The 23,564-nt window shown below is 36.6% G+C and overlaps 8 protein-coding genes and 2 long non-coding RNA genes across 10 annotated transcripts in view; 8 read left to right on the top strand and 2 right to left on the bottom strand.

Annotated features, from left to right (window-relative positions):
- On the top strand, nt 896–3,271 carry LOC104745114 (heat shock 70 kDa protein 3). Its single transcript, XM_010466289.2, has 2 exons — nt 896–1,245; nt 1,361–3,271. The coding sequence occupies exons 1-2, from the start codon at nt 1,032–1,034 to the stop codon at nt 3,094–3,096; spliced, it is 1,950 nt and encodes a 649-aa protein (XP_010464591.1). The 5' UTR covers nt 896–1,031; the 3' UTR covers nt 3,097–3,271.
- Nucleotides 3,438–5,605, bottom strand: LOC104745113. The gene is made up of 5 exons (XM_010466288.2): nt 5,008–5,605; nt 4,623–4,680; nt 4,414–4,531; nt 4,198–4,315; nt 3,438–3,753 (listed from the first exon to the last, which is right to left on the bottom strand). The coding sequence occupies exons 1-5, from the start codon at nt 5,575–5,577 to the stop codon at nt 3,700–3,702; spliced, it is 918 nt and encodes a 305-aa protein (XP_010464590.1). The 5' UTR covers nt 5,578–5,605; the 3' UTR covers nt 3,438–3,699.
- Nucleotides 5,797–8,994, top strand: LOC104745112 (pectin acetylesterase 5-like). The gene is made up of 13 exons (XM_010466287.2): nt 5,797–6,080; nt 6,166–6,248; nt 6,323–6,452; nt 6,564–6,643; nt 6,744–6,833; nt 7,032–7,156; nt 7,388–7,448; nt 7,591–7,644; nt 7,758–7,835; nt 7,936–8,041; nt 8,269–8,414; nt 8,522–8,592; nt 8,704–8,994. Exons 1-13 carry the CDS (start codon nt 5,864–5,866, stop codon nt 8,744–8,746), a joined length of 1,284 nt encoding a protein of 427 aa, XP_010464589.1. The 5' UTR covers nt 5,797–5,863; the 3' UTR covers nt 8,747–8,994.
- LOC104745111 (pectin acetylesterase 4-like) lies at nt 9,086–11,944 on the top strand. The gene is made up of 12 exons (XM_010466286.1): nt 9,086–9,457; nt 9,538–9,620; nt 9,708–9,837; nt 9,923–10,002; nt 10,104–10,193; nt 10,361–10,485; nt 10,590–10,650; nt 10,746–10,799; nt 10,881–10,958; nt 11,072–11,177; nt 11,424–11,569; nt 11,686–11,944. Exons 1-12 carry the CDS (start codon nt 9,283–9,285, stop codon nt 11,773–11,775), a joined length of 1,218 nt encoding a protein of 405 aa, XP_010464588.1. The 5' UTR covers nt 9,086–9,282; the 3' UTR covers nt 11,776–11,944.
- On the top strand, nt 13,489–14,890 carry LOC109124953 (probable protein phosphatase 2C 36). The gene has a single exon (XM_019236926.1). It carries the CDS (start codon nt 13,496–13,498, stop codon nt 14,864–14,866), a length of 1,371 nt encoding a protein of 456 aa, XP_019092471.1. The 5' UTR covers nt 13,489–13,495; the 3' UTR covers nt 14,867–14,890.
- Nucleotides 13,496–15,912, top strand: LOC104745110 (probable protein phosphatase 2C 36). The gene is made up of 4 exons (XM_019236927.1): nt 13,496–14,980; nt 15,072–15,185; nt 15,288–15,552; nt 15,643–15,912. The coding sequence occupies exons 1-4, from the start codon at nt 14,924–14,926 to the stop codon at nt 15,756–15,758; spliced, it is 552 nt and encodes a 183-aa protein (XP_019092472.1). The 5' UTR covers nt 13,496–14,923; the 3' UTR covers nt 15,759–15,912.
- LOC104745109 lies at nt 16,283–16,843 on the bottom strand. Its single transcript, XR_002035506.1, has 3 exons — nt 16,750–16,843; nt 16,584–16,669; nt 16,283–16,452 (listed from the first exon to the last, which is right to left on the bottom strand). It is a non-coding gene; the product is annotated as an uncharacterized LOC104745109 (long non-coding RNA).
- LOC104745108 lies at nt 17,486–18,738 on the top strand. The gene is made up of 5 exons (XR_760701.1): nt 17,486–17,595; nt 17,860–17,961; nt 18,055–18,160; nt 18,297–18,427; nt 18,546–18,738. It is a non-coding gene; the product is annotated as an uncharacterized LOC104745108 (long non-coding RNA).
- Nucleotides 20,848–21,641, top strand: LOC104745107 (metallothionein-like protein 2A). Its single transcript, XM_010466284.1, has 2 exons — nt 20,848–21,018; nt 21,195–21,641. The coding sequence occupies exons 1-2, from the start codon at nt 20,954–20,956 to the stop codon at nt 21,373–21,375; spliced, it is 246 nt and encodes an 81-aa protein (XP_010464586.1). The 5' UTR covers nt 20,848–20,953; the 3' UTR covers nt 21,376–21,641.
- Nucleotides 22,362–23,564, top strand: part of LOC104748083 (protein AE7-like) — a 1,399-nt gene continuing 196 nt past the window's right edge. Inside the window, exons 1-4 of the mRNA XM_019236622.1 lie at nt 22,362–23,013; nt 23,136–23,244; nt 23,342–23,441; nt 23,531–23,560. Coding sequence (XP_019092167.1) covers nt 22,890–23,013; nt 23,136–23,244; nt 23,342–23,441; nt 23,531–23,560 — 363 coding nt within the window. The 5' untranslated portion in view covers nt 22,362–22,889. The remainder of the gene's footprint in view (nt 23,014–23,135; nt 23,245–23,341; nt 23,442–23,530; nt 23,561–23,564) is intronic.

The following is a 23,564-nucleotide window of genomic DNA, read 5'->3' as shown; positions in this document are numbered from 1 at the left end:
TATTATTGTTGAGTTTTTAAATTGGTTGATTGTTGCATTTATGAAAGAAAAAAAATTCTACATTCTTTGAGAATGTTGAAGTTATTGCCACCTGGTTTATTGCATGGAAACTAAAAAACAACAATATACAATCGTCCCATATGGCATACCTCTCTTTCACGTGTTGTTTTGGGCCATATTATAGTATATCAAAATTAAGAGTAAGAGTTATATAAGCCCAAAACTCTCACTCTTTAAACTATTCAAATTATCTAGTTTAACTGATTCTAAACATATGGCATTATCCATGAACTATGGCTCATATCAGCAACACTTTTTTTTTTTGTTTTATCATTTATTGTCCATCAATCTAAACGTACTGCGGTGGATTATGATTTGTCTAAAGGCTTCTTCACAAATATATGCATTATGCAGCTTTTTACAACTATAAAGCACATTAATTTATTTCTTTGTCGTCAATTACCATCCAGGACAAGTCCATTGGGCCTCAAATTTGTTTTTAAAGACAATAGAGAAAGCTAACGCTGACGGTGAGTCGGTGACTTAAAGGACCGACTAAAAAAGCCAATGAAACCACAAAGAAATGTCAAGTACGTCAGAGCCAATGACCGACGTTGATTAAGGACTAAGCCACCGAGTCGAACATTCTCGAACTCTTTTTTAAAACGGCTTCTTCGAGTCCCCACGGACCCCACCCAGACCCCAACTTGGAAGTATTCCTATTTCAACGCACCTTATTTTTTTAAAGGTCGAAAAAAGGAAAAAGTGCAAAGAAGAAACGTTCCGTGACCGTCAGATCCAACTCAAAAAGATCGTGTGGTTACATATCGAACCAATCGAAGATTCTCGAAACCATTAGTACAAAATCTATAAATATTTCTTCTTCGACCACTTCTTTCGGAAAAAAAAACAAAACCCTAGCCGCACGAACTCACTTGCCTCTCTCTAAATCTTTCTAAGTTTGTTCATTCGGTTTCATTACTATTTTTGAACCTCAAATTCTTCATCCTCTAGTCTAAAGAGTTTAAACAATGTCTGGTAAAGGAGAAGGTCCAGCGATTGGTATCGATCTCGGTACCACTTACTCATGTGTTGGAGTTTGGCAACACGACCGTGTTGAGATCATTGCTAATGATCAAGGTAACCGTACCACCCCTTCCTACGTCGCCTTCACCGACAACGAACGCTTGATCGGTGATGCCGCCAAGAATCAGGTCGCCATGAACCCCATCAACACTGTTTTCGGTACGTTTCCTCTGTACTAAGATACAAACTAGATCCGTATTAGTAGCGATGATTTAGGGTTTCATAGTTGTAATTTAACTGTGGTTTAACTGTGTTCTGTTTTGTTATGTGACAGATGCAAAGAGGTTGATTGGTCGTAGATTTAATGACAGCTCTGTTCAAAGCGACAGACAGTTATGGCCTTTCAAGATTATCTCCGGACCTGCTGAGAAACCAATGATTGTCGTGAACTACAAGGGAGAAGATAAGGAGTTTTCAGCTGAAGAGATCTCTTCAATGATTCTCATCAAGATGCGTGAGATTGCTGAAGCTTACCTTGGTACCACGATCAAGAACGCTGTTGTAACTGTTCCTGCCTACTTCAATGACTCTCAGCGTCAAGCTACAAAGGATGCTGGTGTCATTGCTGGTTTGAATGTTATGCGTATCATCAACGAGCCTACTGCTGCTGCGATTGCTTATGGTTTAGACAAGAAGGCTACGAGTGTTGGTGAGAAGAACGTTTTGATCTTTGACCTTGGTGGTGGTACGTTCGATGTCTCTCTTTTGACCATTGAGGAAGGTATCTTTGAAGTCAAGGCAACTGCTGGAGACACTCATCTTGGTGGTGAGGATTTTGATAACAGGATGGTGAACCACTTTGTGCAAGAGTTTAAGAGGAAGAACAAGAAGGACATTAGTGGGAACCCGAGAGCTCTAAGGAGGTTGAGAACCGCTTGTGAGAGAGCGAAGAGGACTCTGTCCTCTACTGCTCAGACTACTATTGAAATTGACTCTCTGTTTGATGGTGTTGACTTCTACTCTCCGATCACACGTGCTAGATTCGAGGAGCTTAACATGGATCTTTTCAGAAAGTGTATGGAGCCTGTTGAGAAGTGTCTTCGTGATGCTAAGATGGACAAGAGCTCAGTTGATGATGTTGTCTTAGTTGGTGGCTCTACACGTATCCCCAAGGTCCAACAGTTGCTACTAGATTTCTTCAATGGCAAGGAGCTTTGCAAATCCATCAACCCCGATGAGGCTGTTGCTTATGGTGCAGCTGTTCAAGCAGCTATTCTTAGCGGTGAGGGTAACGAGAAGGTTCAAGATCTCCTCTTGCTCGATGTGACACCACTTTCTCTTGGTCTTGAAACAGCTGGAGGAGTCATGACTGTTTTGATTCAGAGAAATACAACCATCCCAACAAAGAAAGAACAAGTCTTCTCAACTTATTCAGACAACCAACCCGGTGTCTTGATCCAAGTCTATGAAGGCGAGAGAGCAAGAACCAAAGACAACAACCTTTTGGGGAAATTCGAGCTTTCCGGTATCCCTCCAGCTCCAAGAGGTGTTCCTCAAATCACTGTCTGTTTCGACATTGATGCGAACGGTATCCTCAACGTCTCAGCTGAGGACAAGACAACGGGGCAAAAGAACAAGATCACAATCACCAACGACAAAGGACGATTGTCAAAGGATGAGATTGAGAGAATGGTTCAAGAAGCTGAGAAGTACAAGTCAGAGGACGAAGAGCACAAGAAGAAGGTTGACGCCAAGAACGCTCTCGAGAATTACGCATACAATATGAGGAACACAATCCGTGATGAGAAGATTGGCGAGAAGCTTGCAGCGGATGACAAGAAGAAGATTGAAGACTCTATTGAAGCAGCCATTGAATGGCTTGAAGGCAACCAGCTAGCAGAGTGTGATGAATTTGAGGACAAGATGAAAGAGCTTGAGAGTCTCTGCAACCCAATCATAGCGAAGATGTACCAAGGTGGTGAAGCTGGTGGTCCAGCTGCAGGAGGAATGGACGAGGATGTTCCTCCTGCTGCTGGAGGTGCAGGTCCCAAGATCGAGGAAGTCGATTAATAACCTTCTCCTCTGTGCTCGGTCCTGTCTAGTGTTTGTATTTTCAACCTACTATTCTCTATATTGTTCCCCCCGTTTTGGCTTCCTTTTATTTTTCTTCATGTTAACTATGTACTTGGGGGATTTCGATAGTATTCTCCATTTTTTAATCTATAACAGAAGATGTTTTGATTAATTCAACAAAGGTCACAAGTCACAACAAACTCTCCTATGTCTTGATCCAGATTGTTATCTAACTTGTGGAATTAGATCAAGAGTTTAGGACTTCTATCTCTTCCGACTCTTAGAAGACGTCCTGTTAAATGACAGTAATTATAAGAGATAGCTAAACAATGATAAGATTGAACGTTATATTTGATATGTTGATATTAGATAGATACGTGATACAAATCATAATCCCTACATTACAGCCAAGTCTATTTGTTTTCTTCCTATGAAACAAAGACTCACAGATCCATGAAAACCGTTGGATCAAGCCATCTTGTAGCATAATAAGGTGCATATATATATGCATACCTTTTCGATCTTGACTTGGTTGGTGTGGGTTTGGTAACATTTAGCTTGGTGATGGCAAAGTCGGGAAACACATTTGCTCTTGACTGATCATCGTGGAAGACCAGTTGGGCTTTCTCGATATTCACCGATTCCTAGAAGATCCTGCAGGCCAAAAAGGATATTATTAGAGCATTACGAAGTAGGAACATAGCACAAGAACATTGAAGTTAATACCAGAGTTTGTAGAACGTTAAACTCCTAATTCTAAGTTTTTTGAAGTTCTATGTGCTTTGATTCTTAGTGTTTTTTCCTTAAATCCATTGCTTGAATTCGTAAAAAGTGTATTCTGTATTGGAATCATAACATTGTGCAGGACCCAACGTTCACTAAAGGGCATTCAGTTTGATAGTATAGTACAAGAACTCAGTGTGTTGCATTGTCTCAACCATTCCCTTCATTTCTGGCAACTTTAAAGAGGCTGAATTGGAGAATTATATATGCAGAACCTTAAAAGCTAAAAACCTCGACATAACAACTAGCATAGTCTGTGAGAAAATGGCACAACAACTACATTCAGTAAACAAGAGTATCTGAGAGGAATCTTACCTGGCAAGCTCGGTTTTTGGCTCTGGTCTCTGCGGTGCCGGGGATATCGTGGTTTGGTTTAAGAAATTTTTTCTCACGTCGCTCACAAGAGCCCCATCCGTCAGCAAATCTCCCTCCACTGAAAGACCATAAACCAAAAGGTTAAACAACATTTAAGTACTACACACTATCTGCTAAACCCACCATCATATTCAGGTTTATAGAGAAGAACATTACTGCATGATGGCTCGGACAATGAACTCAGCACGCTGGACATTTCTGTTTTCGTCAAATTCAATAGTCTTGTCTCTGATCTCATAAGACACGTTGAAGTAAAACGATATTTTCCTCCAACCTTTACATTTCCATACCATACAATGCAGCATCAAAACCAATATCAAAATGTAAAGATAACAGTAAGCAGACAACAAGCATAATCTTCTCACCTGACTTCTTGATGTATGCCTTCCCTGATATCATCGTGTAATCAGATTTCTCTAGAATCTGTAATAATTGATGAAGCCATGTTGTTACTTCACAAAATCATAGCATTTGATGTCACACTAACAAGAGTCTTAAGTAATATTAGAAACGAAGCTATAAACAAGTCATGATCGCAATAAAATCATGAGAAAACTCTGCTAGGCATTTCATCGAACACCTTCAGTGCACAGTAACTACTCTTGAAATCAACAAAATCTATGAAAATTTTCACGATCCATCATTCTAAGAAGCTTCAGATTTCTCCATAGGTTCCCAAATCATCATAGCAATTCCATAGAATAAACAAAATCTTAATCAAATTTAATGAAACAGAGCAAATCGAAATACCGCCATGGCTGTATTCTGGTACTCCTTGAACAGATTAGCTGAAGGAAAGCTCCCAGACAAGCTATGTCGCATCTCGTTAACCGGATCGTTCTTAACGCAGCTCGCTGACGGAGAAGAAACCTCCGAAAAGGGCGTAGTCTGCCTAATCCCAGGCGACAAGTAACTCTCCGGCGACATAAACCTCGTCGAATTGATCATACTCGGGGTCGAATTGCGGTTCGCCGTCGTAACAAGAGCCATCGGAGTCTCACTCTTCACCTCCGCCGACAAGACGCGAGATCTGGCCAATTTGTTCGGACGCGGAGACTCCTCATTCAACCGCCGACCAAGATTAGGGTCACGATTCGGGATCTGAAGAATCTTCGACTGAGGAGGAGAAGGATACGAAACAGGCGTCGGAGGAGAATTGTAATTTGGATACCTAACAGCTAAGGGTTTCGGAGTTTTCCCGGCGGTGGTAGCTGCAGCGGCGGCGGAATCAATCACCGCCCATAGATCAGCGTCTTCTAGGTCTTTATCATCGAAGGTATATGAAGAAACCAGCGACCTTGACGATGACGACGACGCCATCGAAGCGTTTTCTCAACACACTGTTTTCTTCGTGCAAGGCGGCAAAATAGCTAGTTTCAAAACATTGAATTTCGGTTCGGTTCAACTCTCTAACCGGTAATTTCGGTTCGGTTCAACTCTCTAACCGGTAATTTCGGTTATCATAATTTGGTTTTATTGGTTATGAGGTTGCTTTTGGCGTTTCGTTTCGGTTGAGTTGTCTCAACCAACCACAGATGCAATTAATATTTTTGAATCAGTGTAGTGAATAGTGATAGCTCGCTTTTGATTTGTTGTTTGTTCTTCAATGGCGATTCCAAGGTTTAGCTCTCTGCTGCGGTTTAGAAAATTGGCTAAAAGCGACTGGCTTGTCGCTTCAATCGGATTTGTATTAACTGTATTTTTCCTCTCTTTCTTCTTCGATCCCACGTCAGACTCTACCACCCTCTCCGTTGACCGATCTCTGCCTATCAGCGATCTGGTTAAACTGAAGTTGTCGAGTAAAGCTAAAGGGAGAAGAGCTTGTACTGTGTTACTAATCTTCTAACTTTTTGTTGTTTTACGTTTTGAAAGTTTTGATTTTTAATTGAAATTTGTTTAATTTTGTAGTTTGTTTGGATGGAAGCTTACCTGGGTACCATTTTCATGAGGGTTCTGGATCTGGCTCCAAAAGCTGGCTTGTTCATTTGGAGGTATTCAATTTTTTGTTTGATACAATTTAAAGTCGATGAATTTACTTGGGAACTTCTGATGTATTTGTGATAAGGGTGGAGGCTGGTGCAATACTATAGCGTCATGTTCTGCTCGAGCAATGACTAAATTAGGTTCTTCCAACTACTTTGAACAAGAAGTGGCCTTTCAAGGTGTTTTAAGTAGTGACCCATCTCAAAATCCTGGTACGGGAATCTCTAGTAGCTTGATTCTCCATTGTTGTCTTTTATAGTTGACCTTCTTCTAGACTACTTGTAGATGATGTAGGCCGTCTTTTTTTTTTGTTGTTTTTACAGAATTCTTTAACTGGAACAAGGTTGCGATAAGGTACTGTGATGGTGCTTCGTTTGCTGGACATCCTGAAGCTGAGTTTAAGGTAATATAAGGCTTTGGTAGGCTGACAAATTTGGGTCAGATTCTATTGAATGCAACTGAAGTTTAAGACTTTCATGTTTCTTTCGACTCTCTCTTCTCAGAATGAAACACGGCTTTTCTTCCGGGGTCAGCTTATTTGGGAGGCTATTATTGATGAACTGTTGTCAATGGGCATGTCAGATGCAAAACGGGTAACGTCCATGAGCTTCTAAAAAATGAATATGTCAATGCGCTTCTGGTGACCATGATAGTGTGTCTTACATTCCAAGATTTCATTTCTATTAACAAGATCGTCCATATATCTCTTCTGCATTTGTCGAATTTGCCTATTTAGGTAACTTGCTACAGATTAATTTTTGTTCTTCTCTTGTAAATTTGAGAAAATGTAGGCAATACTTACAGGATGTTCTGCTGGTGGCTTGGCAACTCTTATACATTGTGATTACTTTCGAGATCATCTTCCAAAAGATGCAGCTGTCAAATGTGTTTCTGATGCAGGCTTCTTTCTCAACGTGTATGTTTCTGCTCATATAACACCCTTTTCTCATGACTTTTCGACAGACTCATGAATTGCAGTGCTCTTTTGTTAAGTTCTTTGGGTCTAAGCTAGGTTTATGAAGCACACATGTTAGTTTTTTCTCGATTTTTAGCAGACTATATTTTACAGGGCTTGGAAGTTATTGTCATTGTGAATCCAGCTCACACTGTCTCTCAGTCTTAGTAAAGCTATTTTCCTTCATTTCAGGCCTGATGTCCTTGGAAAGCCAACAATGAGTTCTTTCTATCATGATGTTGTTAACCTCCAGGTTCCATCATATTCACTTTCTGTCACTAGTCGAATTCATACTTTGTGATATATTTTCTTGAATTATTCATCGAAATGAACAAGAACATCTGATGGATTTTTGCATGGTTCTGTGCTGGCTTGCTGCGGTTGACATCAACTAGGGCATAGGTAAGAGCTTGGATCAGAAATGTGTTGCCAAAATGGAGCCATCTATGGTAGGTTTTGTCTCTTACTTTGCTTTCGTATTTCCATCTACTAGTACTTGTATAATCTTCTTTTTTTTGCCTGATTATAATTGGTATTGAGACTTGTTGATTTTGATTTGCAGTGTATGTTTCCTCACGAATTCCTGAAATACATTGAAACTCCGGTATTTCTTGTCAACCCAGCCTACGATTTGTGGCAGGTTAGAGTTACCAATCAAAGCATCAGCACTTGTTTGCCTGCTTCCATTTGATTACTCCAATTCATCTTTATTGTCATACTAATACCAAGCACATATTCAGATTCAAAATGTCTTGGTACCAATTTCTGCGGATCCAGATAAACGTTGGGCAAAGTGCAGACTCAATATTAAGGACTGTGATGCCGCACAGATGAAAGTTCTACAAGGTAATGTACTCCTTAATGATGTTAAGCAAGGATGAGCAAATTGATTTTCTAATCCGATTATTTAAAGTATCCTATGAGATATGAGCAAGCTGTGAAGTAGCTATAGATCTTTAGCCTTTATTAAGATACAAGTTGACTATTTATAAGAATTATAAGATCATCCTCAGAGCATAAGTTAGTTTTTGATATGGTCAGCTGTATTTATATGTATACTATTTGACTTGCAGGTTTTCGCAGTTCTCTGATGGATGCGATAGGGGAATTTCATCAGAACAAAGATGGTGGGATGTTCATAGATTCCTGCTATGCTCATTGCCAGACAGTCATGACAGTGACATGGCACTCCCCAACCTCAACAAGAATCGAAAATAAAGTAACGATTTTTAAGCGTGTTGCGTTCTCAAGCCTTTTGTTCTTACAAATGAGTTAACCCCGGTTCATGCATGACTCATCTTCTTTTGGTTGTTGTTGTTGGAACAGACAATTGCAGAATCTGTAGGTGACTGGTACTTCAACCGAAACCCGGTGAAGCTAATCGATTGTCCTTACCCGTGTAATCCCTCTTGTTACAACTTGAATTTCACCTGAACTTTGCCTTATATCCTCATTGACCAACTCCCTCTCCTTTATTTTTTCGATTCTCCGGAAACATCTTCATCCAGGGAGCGTCGTTTCCTCAAACTTCTCAATGCGGTTGAGTCCTAAAAGGTTTTCATGTTCTTGAAGCTGAAGATATCCAGAGAAAGCCAATTGCTTTGTTTCCTGGTATGATCACATAGAGACTTCATTACAAAAAAAAAAAAAAAACAAGTTGCAGTATATCATAATGTTCATCGTCTTCATTTGATCGATTGTTGTTACCCAAATTGCCACTTGGCAGTCACATATGTATATTCTGATTGTAACTTATTTGTACAAGGTTTCTTTTAATGTGGATAGAAATTCCAAAGTAATGGGAACAGCAGATCTTGAGGTCTTTCACATGGCATCAAGGAACCAATATAGATGTGGAAAAATAAGTCAACGGTCAAAACATATCGTCCAATGAAATAAATTCCCACCAGTTTATAGTTTTTTTTCATAAAAACAAAAACATCAAGTTGTTGTAACGTTTTGAAGACGCATGCGAAGACTCCGAGTCTCCGATAGTAATTACTAAGCAAGTCACCTGCTTTGTGTTATAAACTTCTAACGAATAGTTTGATCACTGATCGCTTCCTTAGCTTTGTCTCTGTTCTTCAATGGCGATTCGCTCTCTGCAACGAAGCAAATTATGGTCTGAAAGCAACTGGCTTGTCGCTTCACTCCGACTCGTCTTGATCGTATATTCCCTTTCTTTCTTCGTCGATTCAACTTCAGACCGTAGCAATATGGTCAGACTTACGTTGTCGAGTAAAGCTAAAGACAGAGGAGCTTGTACTGTATCATTCAATAGATTCATTCTTCTATTTTATTTTGTTTAAAGTCTAAAACTATCGGAGTATATTTATTCACAGTTTGCTTAGATGGAAGCTTACCTGGGTACCACTTTCATAAGGGTTCAGGATCTGGCTCCAAAAGCTGGCTTCTCTTTTTAGAGGTAACTACTCTTACTTGTTAATAGAATTTGAATTCTTTTACTTGGTAATTTAGAAATATATTCTGAGTGAGATATTTTTTATAAAAGGGTGGAGGCTGGTGCGATACAATTGAGTCATGTTCTTCTAGAGCAATGACTAGCTTAGGTTCTTCAAACTACTTTAAACATGAAGTGGCCTTTCTTGGCGTTTTAAGCAGTGACCCATCTCAAAATCCTGGTACGAGAGAATTCTCTATTAGTTTCTTGTATACTAGTTGTATATTACCGGTAGTTTTTGAGTCTAAATGTATATTTGTTTGTAGACTTCTTTAACTGGAATAGAGTCAATATACGGTACTGTGATGGTGCTTCTTTCGCTGGACACCCTGAAGCTGAATTCAAGGTAATAAGGCTTTTGGTAGGATGGGAAATTATGGGTTGTAGATTCTATTGAGTGCTATAAAACTTTCAAGTTTCTTTGACTCTCTCTTTCTCTCTTCTCAGAATGAAACGCAGCTTTTCTTCCGGGGGCAGCTCATTTGGGAGGCCATTATGGATGAACTGTTGTCGATGGGCATGTCACATGCCAAACAGGTAACGTTCTCTTTATCTTTATAAACGGCATTGTATTAATAGCCAGGCTTTGATTACCTGCCTTGTATTTTCATCTATATATCAATCTAAATATTTGTAGAATTTAAACCTCTGTCTTGCCATTTCACTAATGTTTCTTCTTATGTTACGCAATTGAGAAAATGCAGGCCATTCTTACAGGATGTTCTGCAGGTGGCTTGGCAACTCTTATACATTGTGACTACTTTCGAGATCATCTGCCAAAAGATGCATCTGTTAAATGTGTTTCCGATGGAGGCTTCTTTCTCAACGTGTATATAAACTGCCTTTGATCACAAGTCACTACTTTTCCACAACATTTATGTCTGTGTTGCCCAGTGCTGTCAGTCTTAGTAAATCTGCTTTCCTCTTTTTCAGGCCTGATGTCTTAGGAAACCCAACAATGGAATCTTTCTATCATGATGTTGTTACCCTGCAGGTTTGTATTGACTTTCTATCAATATTAACTTGTATTATACATTGAAATAAATAATGTCAAGATTGCATGGTTTTGGGTTGTGTTGCTGCCACCAGGGGGTAGATAAGAGCTTGGATCAGAATTGTGTAGCCAAAACAGAGCCATCTAAGGTAGGTTTTTGTCTCTACCTTTGAAAAAACATTCTTGCCTGATTATGATTGGTATTGAGACTTCTTGATTTCGGTTTCCAGTGTATGTTTCCTCAAGAATTCCTTAAAAATATAAGAACTCCGGTATTTCTTGTCAACGCAGCCTACGATTTTTGGCAGGTTAGAGTTACCAATCCAAAGGATATATGAGCACTTTTTATTTGTGTCAATTTGATTCTACTCCAATTCATGTTTTCTGCTATAGTACTAAAACTAAGCACATGCATATTCAGATTCAGAATGTCCTAGTACCAAATTCTGCGGATCCAGATAAAAGATGGGCGATGTGTAAACTCAATATCCAGAACTGTGACGCCTCACAGATGAAAGTTTTACATGGTAATTTATCTACTCATTAACAAACCATAAAGATGTTGCACCAATATGAGCAAATTGATTCTATAAAAAACAGTTTTCTCAAAATTCTCATCTGTTTCAAACTACAATCCGTAGATATAGTCTCTGTTTGTTGGTCCCTTTGTAATCTTTTCGCCTTTACTAAGATCTCTGGTCTTCCTTGGAGCATAAGTTATGTTTTTCTAATACTATCAGCTCTGTACTTAATAAATCTATTATGATTTGCAGGTTTTCGTAGTTCTTTGATGGATGCTATTGGGGGATTTCATCAGAGCAAAGATGGTGGGATGTTCATAAATTCGTGCAATTCTCATTGCCAGACATCTATAACAGAGTCATGGCACTCTCCAACCTCAACAAGAATCGAAAATAAGGTATTAATAAAAAAAGACAACTAACGTAATCTGTTGCTTTATTTTCTCGAGCCTTATCTTCTAGAAAATTAACTGACCGATTTCGTGTCTCCTTCGTTTTGTTGTTGTTGGAACAGACCATTGCAGAGTCTGTAGGTGATTGGTACTTCAACCGAAAACAGGTTAAGCTGATCGATTGTCCTTACCCGTGCAATACCTCTTGTTGAAGTGCAAATTGAATGTGATGCAATAGTAAATTGCGTCAAAGTTATTATTGTAACTGTAAGCATGTTTATCAACTGTGCATGTTTTTTTTTCTTTTTATATAACCAAAACGTAAAATTATATAAGCATGATGTAATGAACTATATCTATATGAATGAGGTATATTATCTCCACACGTCTAAACAGGAATGGGGAGGAGATTGAATGAGCCTGTTTGTGGTAATAACTCTTTTTTTTAAAAAATTCTTTTAGAAATAGTCAGAGGTGGAATTAGTTGCGGAAAGCTCTTTGCTTCCACGTTCTCAATCCCGTAATCGTTGACAAATTTTTTTATAAGGATTCGCAAAATATAATTACGTGCTTAAGCATAATAATATATGGTTAAGTTGATAAACTATTTGCCTTAGAAATTAATTAAAAAACTGAATGTTCGAACACTCTGTCCTGATCATGGCATTTAGTCGAGTTATTATTCTCATCGACTAGTAGCAGAATTAGTAATATAAATCTCATTGTTATTGAGGTCTGTGAAAAATAGAAACATGATATAGATATATACGTTGAAATTTTCAAAGGATTAAGAATAGTAAGAAAAATAACTTTTGATTGCAGAGTTCATGCAATGCATATATTGCAACGTAAGCAGCAGCCAGCTGCTCTTACAAAGAATATCTGGTATCTTTTATAGGATATTAATTTCCTAAAATATTAGTTTTGTTTTTTGCATTCATACTTGTTATAACTTAGTCATTGCGAGTTTAACATGCTGATTGTAAAGTTTGAATTTTAGTTTGCTATCATTACAACGACACGATTTTTTTTTTTTTTTTTTTTTTTTTTTTTTTAAAAAAAAAAAANGAAGCAACATATGGATTAACAAGTCTATAGATTTCAAGCTTTATCAAATCAATTTCATACATAACAAATATTACAAGTAAGTATTGTCGTTCCATGTTACTAGATGTATTTACAAAACAAACTCATAACCAATCAAATTAGTTTCTACTTATGAATATTTGTATATAGTGTTTTTTGTTTTTTAATGATGTTAAAGTTGATAATAACATAATTTGGTAAGTCATTAGCACACGATTTGCTTTCCCTAGAGAGAAGCTAAAGCAAGTTTCCAGCATTTATAGTTTCTTCTTTGCGACTGGTCTAAACTAAATTAGTAATGGAATTAACATGTAAGTCATTTGACTTTTTGCATTCCATTTAGTTTAATAATTTCATACTTTTCTGTATAATTTATAAAATCAAACAACACGTACCCTTCGTTAAATGTCAACTCCCTCGTACCAAAAATACAAATTTATTTAAAAGAACAATGAAAAGTTTTACCAAAAGAAAAGTAGGACATTGGTTTATACTGAAAATGATATCATTCATCATCGCAAAATCATAATCTTATTTACGATATACTATTATACTTGTCAAAATTTTCATTATTTTTTTACTAATTCAAATAAAATTTGGAATAAACATAATTCCAACAGAATAAACCTAATTAAAAAGTCAACTCTTTTCATCTTATTGTACACCATTTGGCTCCAACATAAATAGGCCGAAGCTACTATTCCATCATATTGTCTCAACAAAATCTACTTACACACTAACGGCGCCGTTTCGCCTCCATCATGCGACACGACACGTCCACGACACAGCTTCTCCTTCACTGAACGTTGCCGTTTTAATATCTCCGCGTCGTTCAACATTCTCGATATGGGAATTGGAGTCGCATGTTTTAGTGGCTGTTGCGCCGGAACCACCGCAGGAAAAGTTAACAGTCGATACGACGTCGGAGTAGGACTTGTTCAAGAAAACCTCGGCCACTCTTTCTGCTACGTTCCTCCAGTTCTCACCGGATCAAAATCTTCCTTCCCGCCGGAACAACCCCTCCGACCCGACCCCATACCCGGAACCACCACCACTTTCCGTTCAATTTCCGGCGCCTCCGTTAGCGCTAATACTTCGACAGCTCTGTCAGCTTCTCCGTCAACAGACACGTCTGGATTAGCCTCCGCGTTCGAGAGCTCCAATAGATTCGCCTCCTTGCCTCTCCAGCCCCTGCCACGTGGTCCGATTAAAAAGCCGGTTCACGGCTCCGGTTTATTCGAACGCCGGTTCTTATCCGGTCCGATCGAAAGCGGGTTGGTTTCAGGGAAGAAGAAGAAGAAGGAGAAAAGTGGAAGCAAATCATTTACGAAACCAAAACCTAACAAAAAGTTTCTTACATTCAAAAACGTTTTCACGAATCTCGTATCTAACAATTTATCTCGTACGAAGAAGAGCGTGATCGAGCCAATCAACAGCCCCGATTCATTCGACGAATCATCAGAATCCGATCATGGTGCACCTGAGATCAGCACGATACAGAGCAGCCAGGAGAACCCTAGAACTGAAGAAGGAGGAGTAGAAGAAGAGAAGACTGAGTACTCTGCTTCGGAGGAGCCAAAGATACAATGGGCGCAGGGGAAAGCAGGGGAAGATCGAGTCCACGTCATCCTCTCCGAAGAAAACGGTTGGCTTTTCGTCGGTATTTACGACGGATTCAGCGGTCCAGATCCACCGGATTATCTTCTGAAGAATCTCTACACCGCCGTGCTCAAAGAGCTTAAAGGGTTACTATGGATGGATAAAGGTGACTCCGAATCCACGAATCTTGAACCATATAGTGACAACGAGATTACAGTCGAGCATGATTCTGATATAGTTCAAGAAAGCTGTCATGTAATGAATGGGGACAATGTTGATTGCGGACCAAGAAACGTAACGAGTGACATGAAGAAGTTGCAATGGAAGTACGAGTGGGAGCATAACACAAAGTCTAATAATGATATTAAAATGAATCAGAAGGATTTGGAGATGATTAACCACAAAGACGTTCTAAAAGCTCTTCAACAAGCGTTGAAGAAAACAGAGGAATCGTTTGATCTGATGGTTGATGAGAATCCTGAATTAGCATTGATGGGATCTTGCGTTCTTGTGACATTGATGAAAGGAGAAGATATTTACGTGATGAGCGTAGGAGATAGCCGAGCGGTTCTTGCTCGAAGACCAGATCATGGGAAGAGGAATAAGATGCAAAAATAGCTTGAGAGAATCAAAGAAGATAGTCCATTAGAGACATCGTTCACAACAGAAACAGGAATGAGTCTTTTAGTTCCTGTTCAACTCAATAAGGAACATAGCACAAGTGTTGAAGAGGTGAAAATCTTTTGCGAAAGTCCTGATCTCAGTTTGTGTTTGGTTTGATTGTAAAACATGAGAAACTGAGTATGTTTTTTCTACGTGACAGGAAGTGAGAAGAATCAAGAAGGAACATCCTGATGATGCATTGGCGATAGAGAATAATAGAGTAAAAGGTTATCTCAAAGTCACTCGTGCATTTGGCGCTGCCTTTCTTAAACAGGTATATATATATATAGACACGGTTTTATTAAGACCATTACAGACTTTGGTTGGTTTGTTTTTATTCGGTTTGATAATAATATTTCAATTGTCTTTCCTTTAGCCAAAATGGAACGAAGCGCTTCTAGAGATGTTTAGAATCAACTATGTGGGAACATCGCCGTACATCACTTGCTCTCCATCACTCCACCACCATAGACTCTCATCACGTGACAAGTTCCTAATCCTATCCTCTGACGGATTATACGAATATTTTTCAAACGAGGAAGCAATCTTCGAGGTTGACTCATTCATCTCAGCATTCCCTGAAGGCGATCCTGCTCAACATCTCATTCAAGAAGTCCTCCTTCGAGCTGCCAAGAAATATGGTACTAATAAATAAAGAACATACGCACTAAAGATCCTTCTTATTGCAATCTTTGATTATAAACTCACGTGTAACTTTGTTTTTTTTTTAGGTATGGACTTTCATGAATTGCTAGAGATACCACAAGGAGATCGTCGGAAGTATCATGACGATGTTTCTGTGATTGTGATTTCACTTGAAGGAAGAATTTGGAGATCTTCCATGTGAATTACTAATATTTTGAAGAGACTTGATTACTAAAGTAGCTTAGAATTTTGGTTTTTTTTTTTGGGGATTCCACAAAGTTAATATCTATCATTTGCCCGCGCGCATATTTTAACATTGTATGTTGAATTTGTTTACCAATTTACGTTAGTGAAAAGTAAAAAAACTATACAGTACAAGAAGCATATATGTATATTATCTTGCATATACAAAAATGTACAATTAGTCAATAATCCTATTAACAGACTCGAGAACATGACTTTTAATTTGAGCTACCGTGGATAAATACATATCTCAAAACAAATACTAAAAAGTTAACTACATGCTAAACGCAGATTATACAAAAGTCTTTTTTTTTTTTTTTTTTTGTCAAAGCACAAATGATTTCTTTTCTACTATCAAACAAAGTCTGATGGAGCTCAACTCCCAGAACAAATCTCAATGTTGAAAAGAGAAAGAAAAAACAAAAACATTAATTTTCAATATCACATGAGAATAAGCACAATAAAACTTAGTTTAGGAACGTCTTGACGACTTATATAGCACATTCATAACTTATCTACGAAAACACAAAGTAAGTTGAAAACAGAAGGAACAAACAAAAAGCCAAAGAAAGTGTAAACACAAGCATTGGATTGTGGGGGGTGAGATCGTCGTCCCTCAACAATTGCAATCGTATCCTTTCAAGACGAGCCAACTGTTTTAAAAGAAAGAAAAAGCAGAAGCTGTTTGTTAATAAAATCCAATTGTTGAAGACTATATATATATATAGGAGATGGAGACTAGCAAATATATGATATATATAGAAAAACAAGAAGAAAATCTCACTTGTTCGCGTAAATGAAGCAGTTTTTCCTGACAGTATTCAGCAGATAGCTGGTCCATTTTCTTCATCCTCAACCAGAGGATGGCAGCTGCATGGCAAAGCTAATCAAATCGAACCATCGGGAAAAAAAAAAAAAAAAGCTAATCAAAAGGGAAGATTTTGTCGTACTGTCTGGGTCGTTTCTGTTGACGAATTTTCGAGCTTTCTCATGCTCCATGGCAGCCTGCTCTAGGAAAACTTGCCTATCTCGTTCAAAGGTCTCAATAGTCTTTGAGACCATTAAACCACTTAAAAATTATTAGATTGCTATTGAAATATCTTATTCAATTTCACAGCCCAATACATACATGTAAGTGCAAGATGATTATTGGAATATCGGATGATACCTCATTTACTTTTTCTATTGCTACTCGTACATAATAAGCTCTATTTCTTCCGATAAGCCAGGAGGTCAGGAACATTGTAGATTCTCCTCCTCTGCCAAAATCCAACCAATCGAATCAGAAAAAAAAAAAAAAAAAACTTTAGCCCTACCGATAGAAGAATATAATCGACGAAGCAATACCCATAAACATGGATTCCTAATCTAAAACAACAAGATTTCTAGGCTAATTGTAAGAAAGGTTTCTTCTACAATAGATATTAGGGTTTATCAATCTCTTTCCGAGAGCTAAGGAGTATTAAATCGAGATCGAGATGGACACGAACCTGACGATGGATGCCAAAGCAATGTAGATATGAGTGGAAACCCTAAGGCTATCCCCAATGGGGGGTTTTAAGAGAGGTTTTAGTGGAGAAGAGGAAAAAAAAAAATCAGATAAAAGGAAAAAAATATAAGAGAGTCTCTTATTTAGTAGACTCGTTTATGGAATAAGAACCCATACGTAAGTATAATTTTTTTTTTTTTCGGACGATCGAATATTTTTTTCTTCCCCCGGAAGGGGAAGGAATCAAAGGGCTATGGAGTTTAGAGTCGATTCATTCGGCTGAGGTTGAAGCAATTTGAATCGGAGGGTAAGTTTCTCTGTTTAGTAGTATGAATTTGCGATTAGTTAAAAGGATTAGGGTTGTTTGAATTTTGTTCGCAAATTAGGGTTTAGGGTTCTTGCTTGCCTCGCCTTTGTTCCGATATAATGCAAATTTTTGGTGGAAGTTGTCATTTTATTGTTGGCTTACGAGGAAGCAGGAAAAACTTTGGTTCAGTTTGTGTTATTGTTCGATTACCACTAAGCAAAAAAAGCTATAAGTTTGTCTTGACTGAAGTTTACTATGTTGCAGGTTGTACATGATCATAAGCTAGTGAATTTGAGATCGCTGGAGGAGGAGTATCTGTATCTTAACCTTCATTATATGATAGTTGCTACACTGAAAACTGACAAGGTATGTTTCTCTTACTCTTAATTTTTCGGATGTTTTCTTTTTCTTATGGATCCGACAATGTTCTATCTGTTTTGACATGTCACTTTCTTGTAGGTGCGTGTTGGCCGAGCCAAGTGAAGAGCCCCCAGCTGATGTTTGTTCTGTTGACTGGTAGACTCGAGGAAAGAGACTGCTTGCAGAGCCAAATTCAAAGGCTAAGGTTTGATTTTTTTTCCTCTGTTTTCTATCTTACAGGTTTTTATTTTTCGCCTTCTCACGCAATTTCCCAGCAATCTCCACACGCAGAGTGAATTAATATCTGCTTAATGTTTGGAATTATTTTTTGGTCATTGTAGGTGAAACCGAAGACTGATTTTGGAGTTGTGAGTCATTGGCAAATTCCCTTGCGCTTAGGATGGCTGGTGTTACGAGTTTAACGGATGATCCAGTTGGTGGAACCATAATGAGGATGCCTAGCCTAGTGGCGGTAATACATCTAACATGTGGCCTGCTTATGCTTCTAATACTTGGAATTGCAGAGGGACCTTATATTTTGTGAGTGTATACTTATGCTGGTACTTGCTTTTATGCTTGAATCAATGCAGAGCCGACAGGTCTTTTGATAGATGCTGCTATGGAGCTTGTCACTCCCTGGGTTAAAGAAATCTCTGTAGATGAACGTAGGGAAGCACTTATAAGAGCTAGCAAATATGCTTTGACTAGAGGCGTAACAACTGTTGTTGATCTTGGAAGAAGATGATGATAGGGACTTGCTTGTTTTTCCCGATAACGACATGGTCACACTTAATGGTATGATTTCTTCAGAAGCAACTCTTGTTCTCTGATAGAGTATATGTACAAGCAGTTTTGTGCTGCTTTAGCATGAGAAACTTAAGCATATTTTATAGCATTCTTCAACTTCATATTTTGCAATTTACAGAGATTTCTCCATTTTTCATTGTGATCTGCATCTCATATATATAGTCCAGTCACTGTAACTTTGGCCGTTCCTGATTTTCAAATTCTCTTTCGATGTTTGATGTGCTTTCAAACTTGAGCAAATTCTCTTTCAAATTCTCTTATCACAGTTACTGCATTTACTTGAAATTCTGTTTTGAACTTCATACTTGTAGGATCTTTTTTATGAATTGTATTTCTATTTTATTATGTTTTAGGATCCTTTTATATTTAAAATCTCTTCAAAAGTATATATAAATATTTTATATATTTTATTTTTATAAATTAATTATTCTCATTTTTTTCTCTTTTTTTTAAGACTCATTTCAATAATAAATTTTATTTTTTCATCATCATCACTAATAATACTATAAAAGAGTTTATGAAATTCATCATTAATAAGAGAATAACATTCAAACAATGCATTGACTAGTTTTTTTTTTTTGCATTATTTAAAATTTAATAAGTTAATAAATTGATGTCTACAACTTCAATTATTTATTTCTTATTCTTATAGTTGTTTGTTTTTAATTACGTTTCAAACAAAATTTCATATTTGATCGATTTATATTTTTAAAAATTTTAATTTATCATTAAAATATTATATAAATTAATTTTTGACATAATATATATTTATTATTAATGTTTATAATAATAATAAAAATAACAGCTATAGCTTTAAAAAGTTGTTGGTAAACAATCAGATTTTAACAGTTAAAGTTTCTACAATCAAAACATTTACAGCAAATTCTCTACCGCTAAAATTTTAAAGTCAAAGTCTTTACATCCAAAAGTAACAGCTGTTACCAATCAGGGCCATAGTAATTAAAAATTTTAAGAGCTCGAAAATATAACCTCCATACTAAAAAATTTAAGAGCTCAAAAATTCGAAGAGACTTACTAAAGTAGCTTAGAATTTTGGGTTATTTTTTTGGGATTTCACAAAGTTTTTATCATTTGCCCGCACGCATAATTTAACATGTATGTTGAATTTGTTTACCAATTTCCATTAGTGAAAAGTAAAAAACTATACAGTGCAAGAAGCATATATGTATATTATCTTGCATATACAAAATGTACAATTAGTCAATAATCCTATTAATAGATAACTACATGCTAAACGCAGATTATACAAATGTCTTTATTTATTTATTTTTTTGTCAAAGCACAAATGGTTTCTTTTCTACTATATCAAACAATTAGAAAAGTCTCTATACTCTAAAGGTAGATAAATATATTCGTTTGTCAAAAGTTAAAACGATCAAAGAAAAAAAAAAACAAATTCACTATTTTCATATATTTTCTAGAATTAAATTCGGATAAGAATCAGGAACTGATTTGTTGCTACGTTCTCTCCCGACCACACATAATGAATTCTCCCTTGAAAGATTTTCGCAGTCTTATTCAATGTATTTACTCTTCTTTTGTTGGATAACTCTTTCTTTAAAAACGACAAACAAANAAAAAAAAAAAAAAAAAATCAACTCTAGTAGTATCAAGAACTCCAAAAAAAACTCTTTTTATTGGAGATATTTTTAGATATTTTCCCTGCTAAAAATATCTTTGTTTAACTATTGTAAAATAAACAAAATCTAAAAAAATAAACGGTTTTACGAATATATGCTGTGGACAAAGGACAATTAAGGTTAACAAAGATCACAACCGTAGATTTAGATATACACGAGTACACATAAGGCGGTGTTTAAATCTCAACGGTGATAAAACCGCAACACACGGAACTTGGGTACGCTCTCGAACGTACCAGAACCAACACACACCCCACAATTATTTGAACCGACAATTATTGAACCGACGTACGAGAATCAATGCCACGAAGGGTTAAAAACGTAAAAAACTAGTTCTGAACTGATATTTAGGAGATAAGAGCGGAGTAAGATCTCGACACGTGTATGGTCATTATTATCTCATTTAGCTTATAAATTTAGGAGCTATCTCTCTTTATCATTCATTAGTTTTCATTCTGTGATCATATCTAGTTTCTAATTAAATTTCTGAGATACTTTTTGTCTTTCCTTTGAAAATTTCTCTAGAAAAAATGTCTTGCTGTGGAGGAAACTGTGGTTGTGGATCTGCCTGCAAGTGCGGCAACGGTTGCGGAGGGTAACGTCACGTTTTTAAAATTCTTCTCTTCTTTTTAATATCAAGAAAACATGTTTTTTTTTTTCCGGTGAAACTGTTGCATGCAACAACTGTGAATCGATGATGCTGTTTTGTTAGATTACACGCTCTCTGTTTTTCATAGGATACTGATGGGTTTTATTTGATTGTTGTTACAGTTGCAAAATGTACCCAGACTTGGGATTTTCCGGCGAGACGACTACAGCTGAGACTTTCGTCTTCGGCGTTGCACCGGCGATGAAGAACCAGTACGAGGCTTCCGGTGAGAGCAACAACGCTGAGAACGATGCTTGCAAGTGTGGATCTGACTGCAAGTGTGACCCATGCACCTGTAAATGAATGAAGATATCTATCTTTTAAAATAGGCAGAGATAATATATATCCAGTCTTTTTAATCTAAGTAATTTAATAAGTAACCTTAATGGTGTTCTAGGTTTGGTTTATGTGTAATAATAACGGCTGCAGCTTAATATTTTAGCCGACCGTAGTCTTTTGTGTTGTGTGTGGTTTGATGATCATATATACTACTATTTAGATGTCTCTGCCATGTGATGAGTTTGTACTTCAAATGAAAAAGTTATTATAGTTCATAATCTTGAAAAGTTTCTAAATTGGAGAAATGATACTTTATTGAAAATTCAAGTTAGTGAATTTATTTGGTTTGGTTTACTAGTGTTTTGCTTCGAAATCTGAAAATTTGGTTCAAGTGTGAACATGTAAATTTGAAAACCGAAAGTAAAAAACCTATTGTCGAACCACAATCAAACCGGTTTTTCAAAGATTATTTACTTTATTCAGTTTGGTTTCTTTATATTTATAAAACAGTAAATAAAAAAGAAAAATACTTAGTAGGGGTGAACCTCTCCATTCAATTATGTATACTTTTAATTAAGGAAAGTTAAATATTGGTTTGGTTTAGATTTTTAAATTTAGAATTCCCTTCAATTATGTATACTTTTAATTAAGGAAAGTTAAATATTGGCTTGGTTTAGATTTTTAAATTTAGAATAAAATTATGTCGGTTTGGGTTTACAAATGAAGTGATTAGGATTTAGATTTTACAATTAGAACGAAATTATATGTTGGTTTGAGTTCACAAATGAGATAGTTAGGGTTTAGATTTTACAAATAGAATAAAATAATATGTCGGTTTGGGTTCACAAATGAGATGTTAAGGTTTAGATTTCACAATTAGAACGAAATTATATGTCGGCTTGGCTTCACAAATAAGATGGTTAGGGTTAGATTTTATAAGTAAAACGAAATTATATACGGTTTGGGTTCACAAATGAGATGGTTAGGGTTTAAATTTTATATATGTCGGTTTGGGTTTATTAAAGTACGGTTTAAGTTTTTTAATTTTATAATAATGTATATAGATTTTATTGCCTTATTTTATTAGGGGTGAATGGAGAAGTTTACCCTTATCGATGAACCCAAGTATTGTTCAATAAAAAAAAAGAACAAAAAGATTATGGCTTGGGACCCATAGACAAAATAATTGTAAAGTGAGCGGTGTAACTATTATTATTATTATTTTTTCCTGATATAATAAGTTTGACATATTTTACAACAAAAATAACATTACACAGAGAGAGATCACGACTCAAATTGTATTTAGGAAAATATTTGAGTCGGATTAGGTTAAATCTCTTGTTGAGGTTAAATATCATATCGAGAACAATTTTTTTCACGGTATCTTATTTTGGTTCTACGTATTTGTTCTTCTTTTCTTTGTTCCGTCTCCCTTTTGAGGATTAAGGTTTATAAAGGATTTTTTCCACATCACAATTAACAAAGCTTCTTTGGTTTTTGCAATTATTGATCGTTAGGGTTAATATTAAGCGTTCAATATGGTTTCTGGATTAATGAATGAGAACCCAATTGTTTACCCAAAGAGAGAACGGCGTGTTCGTACTAATCAGAGCAATACCGATGAGTCTTCAGTAGAACCGATAGACCAGCTCGAGATTTTTGATATCCTTTTACAATTTCGTATTCCCTAATTACTAAGACACTGATTTTTGTCATGTTTATGTTTATTAATAATATTGGATCATGCACCTCTCCTTTTTCTTTTTTTCCTTAACAATCTACAAATCATATAAGAGATATCAAAGATCCAGAGCATCATGACCTTTCTCTAGAAGATCTCAACATAGTTACAGAGGAATCAGTTGAAGTCGATGATGACAAGAGTTACGTTAGGTAAGAAAATAGTTATATATTGCGATTCTTCTAATTGCCTTCCTCTTTTTATCCAGAGATGTACTAAACTGTGCCATCTTTTTTTTTTTTTTTACAGAATTACATTCACTCCAACTCTTCCACAATGTCACTTGCCACAAATCATTGGTCTTTGCATCCACGCAAAACTTTTGCAAAGCCTACCTGCTAGATTCAAGGTACAAACAAAGCGTTGCGTTGAATATTTTGTTTCTTAAAAAATCCTTTCGTAATCTTTGAGCTAATTTTTATGTAATTGAAACATTAGGTTGATGTGATAGTAGCACCAGGGAGTCATGCAA

Source organism: Camelina sativa, chromosome 15, assembly GCF_000633955.1.
Source record: "Camelina sativa cultivar DH55 chromosome 15, Cs, whole genome shotgun sequence".
Classification (NCBI taxonomy): Eukaryota; Viridiplantae; Streptophyta; class Magnoliopsida; order Brassicales; family Brassicaceae; genus Camelina; species Camelina sativa.
This window is presented reverse-complemented; position numbering and strand designations above follow the sequence as displayed.

Excerpts from the sequence above, each read along its gene's own strand:
- LOC104745114 (XM_010466289.2), top strand. The coding sequence starts at position 1,032 with ATGTCTGGTAAAGGAGAAGGTCCAGCGATTGGTATCGATCTCGGTACC. Across the intron at positions 1,246-1,360 it reads CCCCATCAACACTGTTTTCG|ATGCAAAGAGGTTGATTGGT; the intron begins GTACGTTTCCTC and ends GTTATGTGACAG.
- LOC104745113 (XM_010466288.2), bottom strand. The coding sequence starts at position 5,577 with ATGGCGTCGTCGTCATCGTCAAGGTCGCTGGTTTCTTCATATACCTTC. Across the intron at positions 4,316-4,413 it reads ATTGTCCGAGCCATCATGCA|TGGAGGGAGATTTGCTGACG; the intron begins GTAATGTTCTTC and ends ATGGTCTTTCAG. Across the intron at positions 3,754-4,197 it reads CCAAAAACCGAGCTTGCCAG|GATCTTCTAGGAATCGGTGA; the intron begins GTAAGATTCCTC and ends TTTGGCCTGCAG.
- LOC104745112 (XM_010466287.2), top strand. The coding sequence starts at position 5,864 with ATGGCGATTCCAAGGTTTAGCTCTCTGCTGCGGTTTAGAAAATTGGCT. Across the intron at positions 8,042-8,268 it reads ACAGATGAAAGTTCTACAAG|GTTTTCGCAGTTCTCTGATG; the intron begins GTAATGTACTCC and ends TTTGACTTGCAG. Across the intron at positions 8,593-8,703 it reads CTAATCGATTGTCCTTACCC|GGAGCGTCGTTTCCTCAAAC; the intron begins GTGTAATCCCTC and ends ATCTTCATCCAG.
- LOC104745111 (XM_010466286.1), top strand. The coding sequence starts at position 9,283 with ATGGCGATTCGCTCTCTGCAACGAAGCAAATTATGGTCTGAAAGCAAC. Across the intron at positions 10,651-10,745 it reads ATGATGTTGTTACCCTGCAG|GGGGTAGATAAGAGCTTGGA; the intron begins GTTTGTATTGAC and ends TGCTGCCACCAG. Across the intron at positions 11,570-11,685 it reads CAACAAGAATCGAAAATAAG|ACCATTGCAGAGTCTGTAGG; the intron begins GTATTAATAAAA and ends TTGTTGGAACAG.
- LOC109124953 (XM_019236926.1), top strand. The coding sequence starts at position 13,496 with ATGGGAATTGGAGTCGCATGTTTTAGTGGCTGTTGCGCCGGAACCACC.
- LOC104745110 (XM_019236927.1), top strand. The coding sequence starts at position 14,924 with ATGAGTCTTTTAGTTCCTGTTCAACTCAATAAGGAACATAGCACAAGT. Across the intron at positions 14,981-15,071 it reads ATAGCACAAGTGTTGAAGAG|GAAGTGAGAAGAATCAAGAA; the intron begins GTGAAAATCTTT and ends TCTACGTGACAG. Across the intron at positions 15,553-15,642 it reads TCGAGCTGCCAAGAAATATG|GTATGGACTTTCATGAATTG; the intron begins GTACTAATAAAT and ends TTTTTTTTTTAG.
- LOC104745107 (XM_010466284.1), top strand. The coding sequence starts at position 20,954 with ATGTCTTGCTGTGGAGGAAACTGTGGTTGTGGATCTGCCTGCAAGTGC. Across the intron at positions 21,019-21,194 it reads TGCGGCAACGGTTGCGGAGG|TTGCAAAATGTACCCAGACT; the intron begins GTAACGTCACGT and ends TTGTTGTTACAG.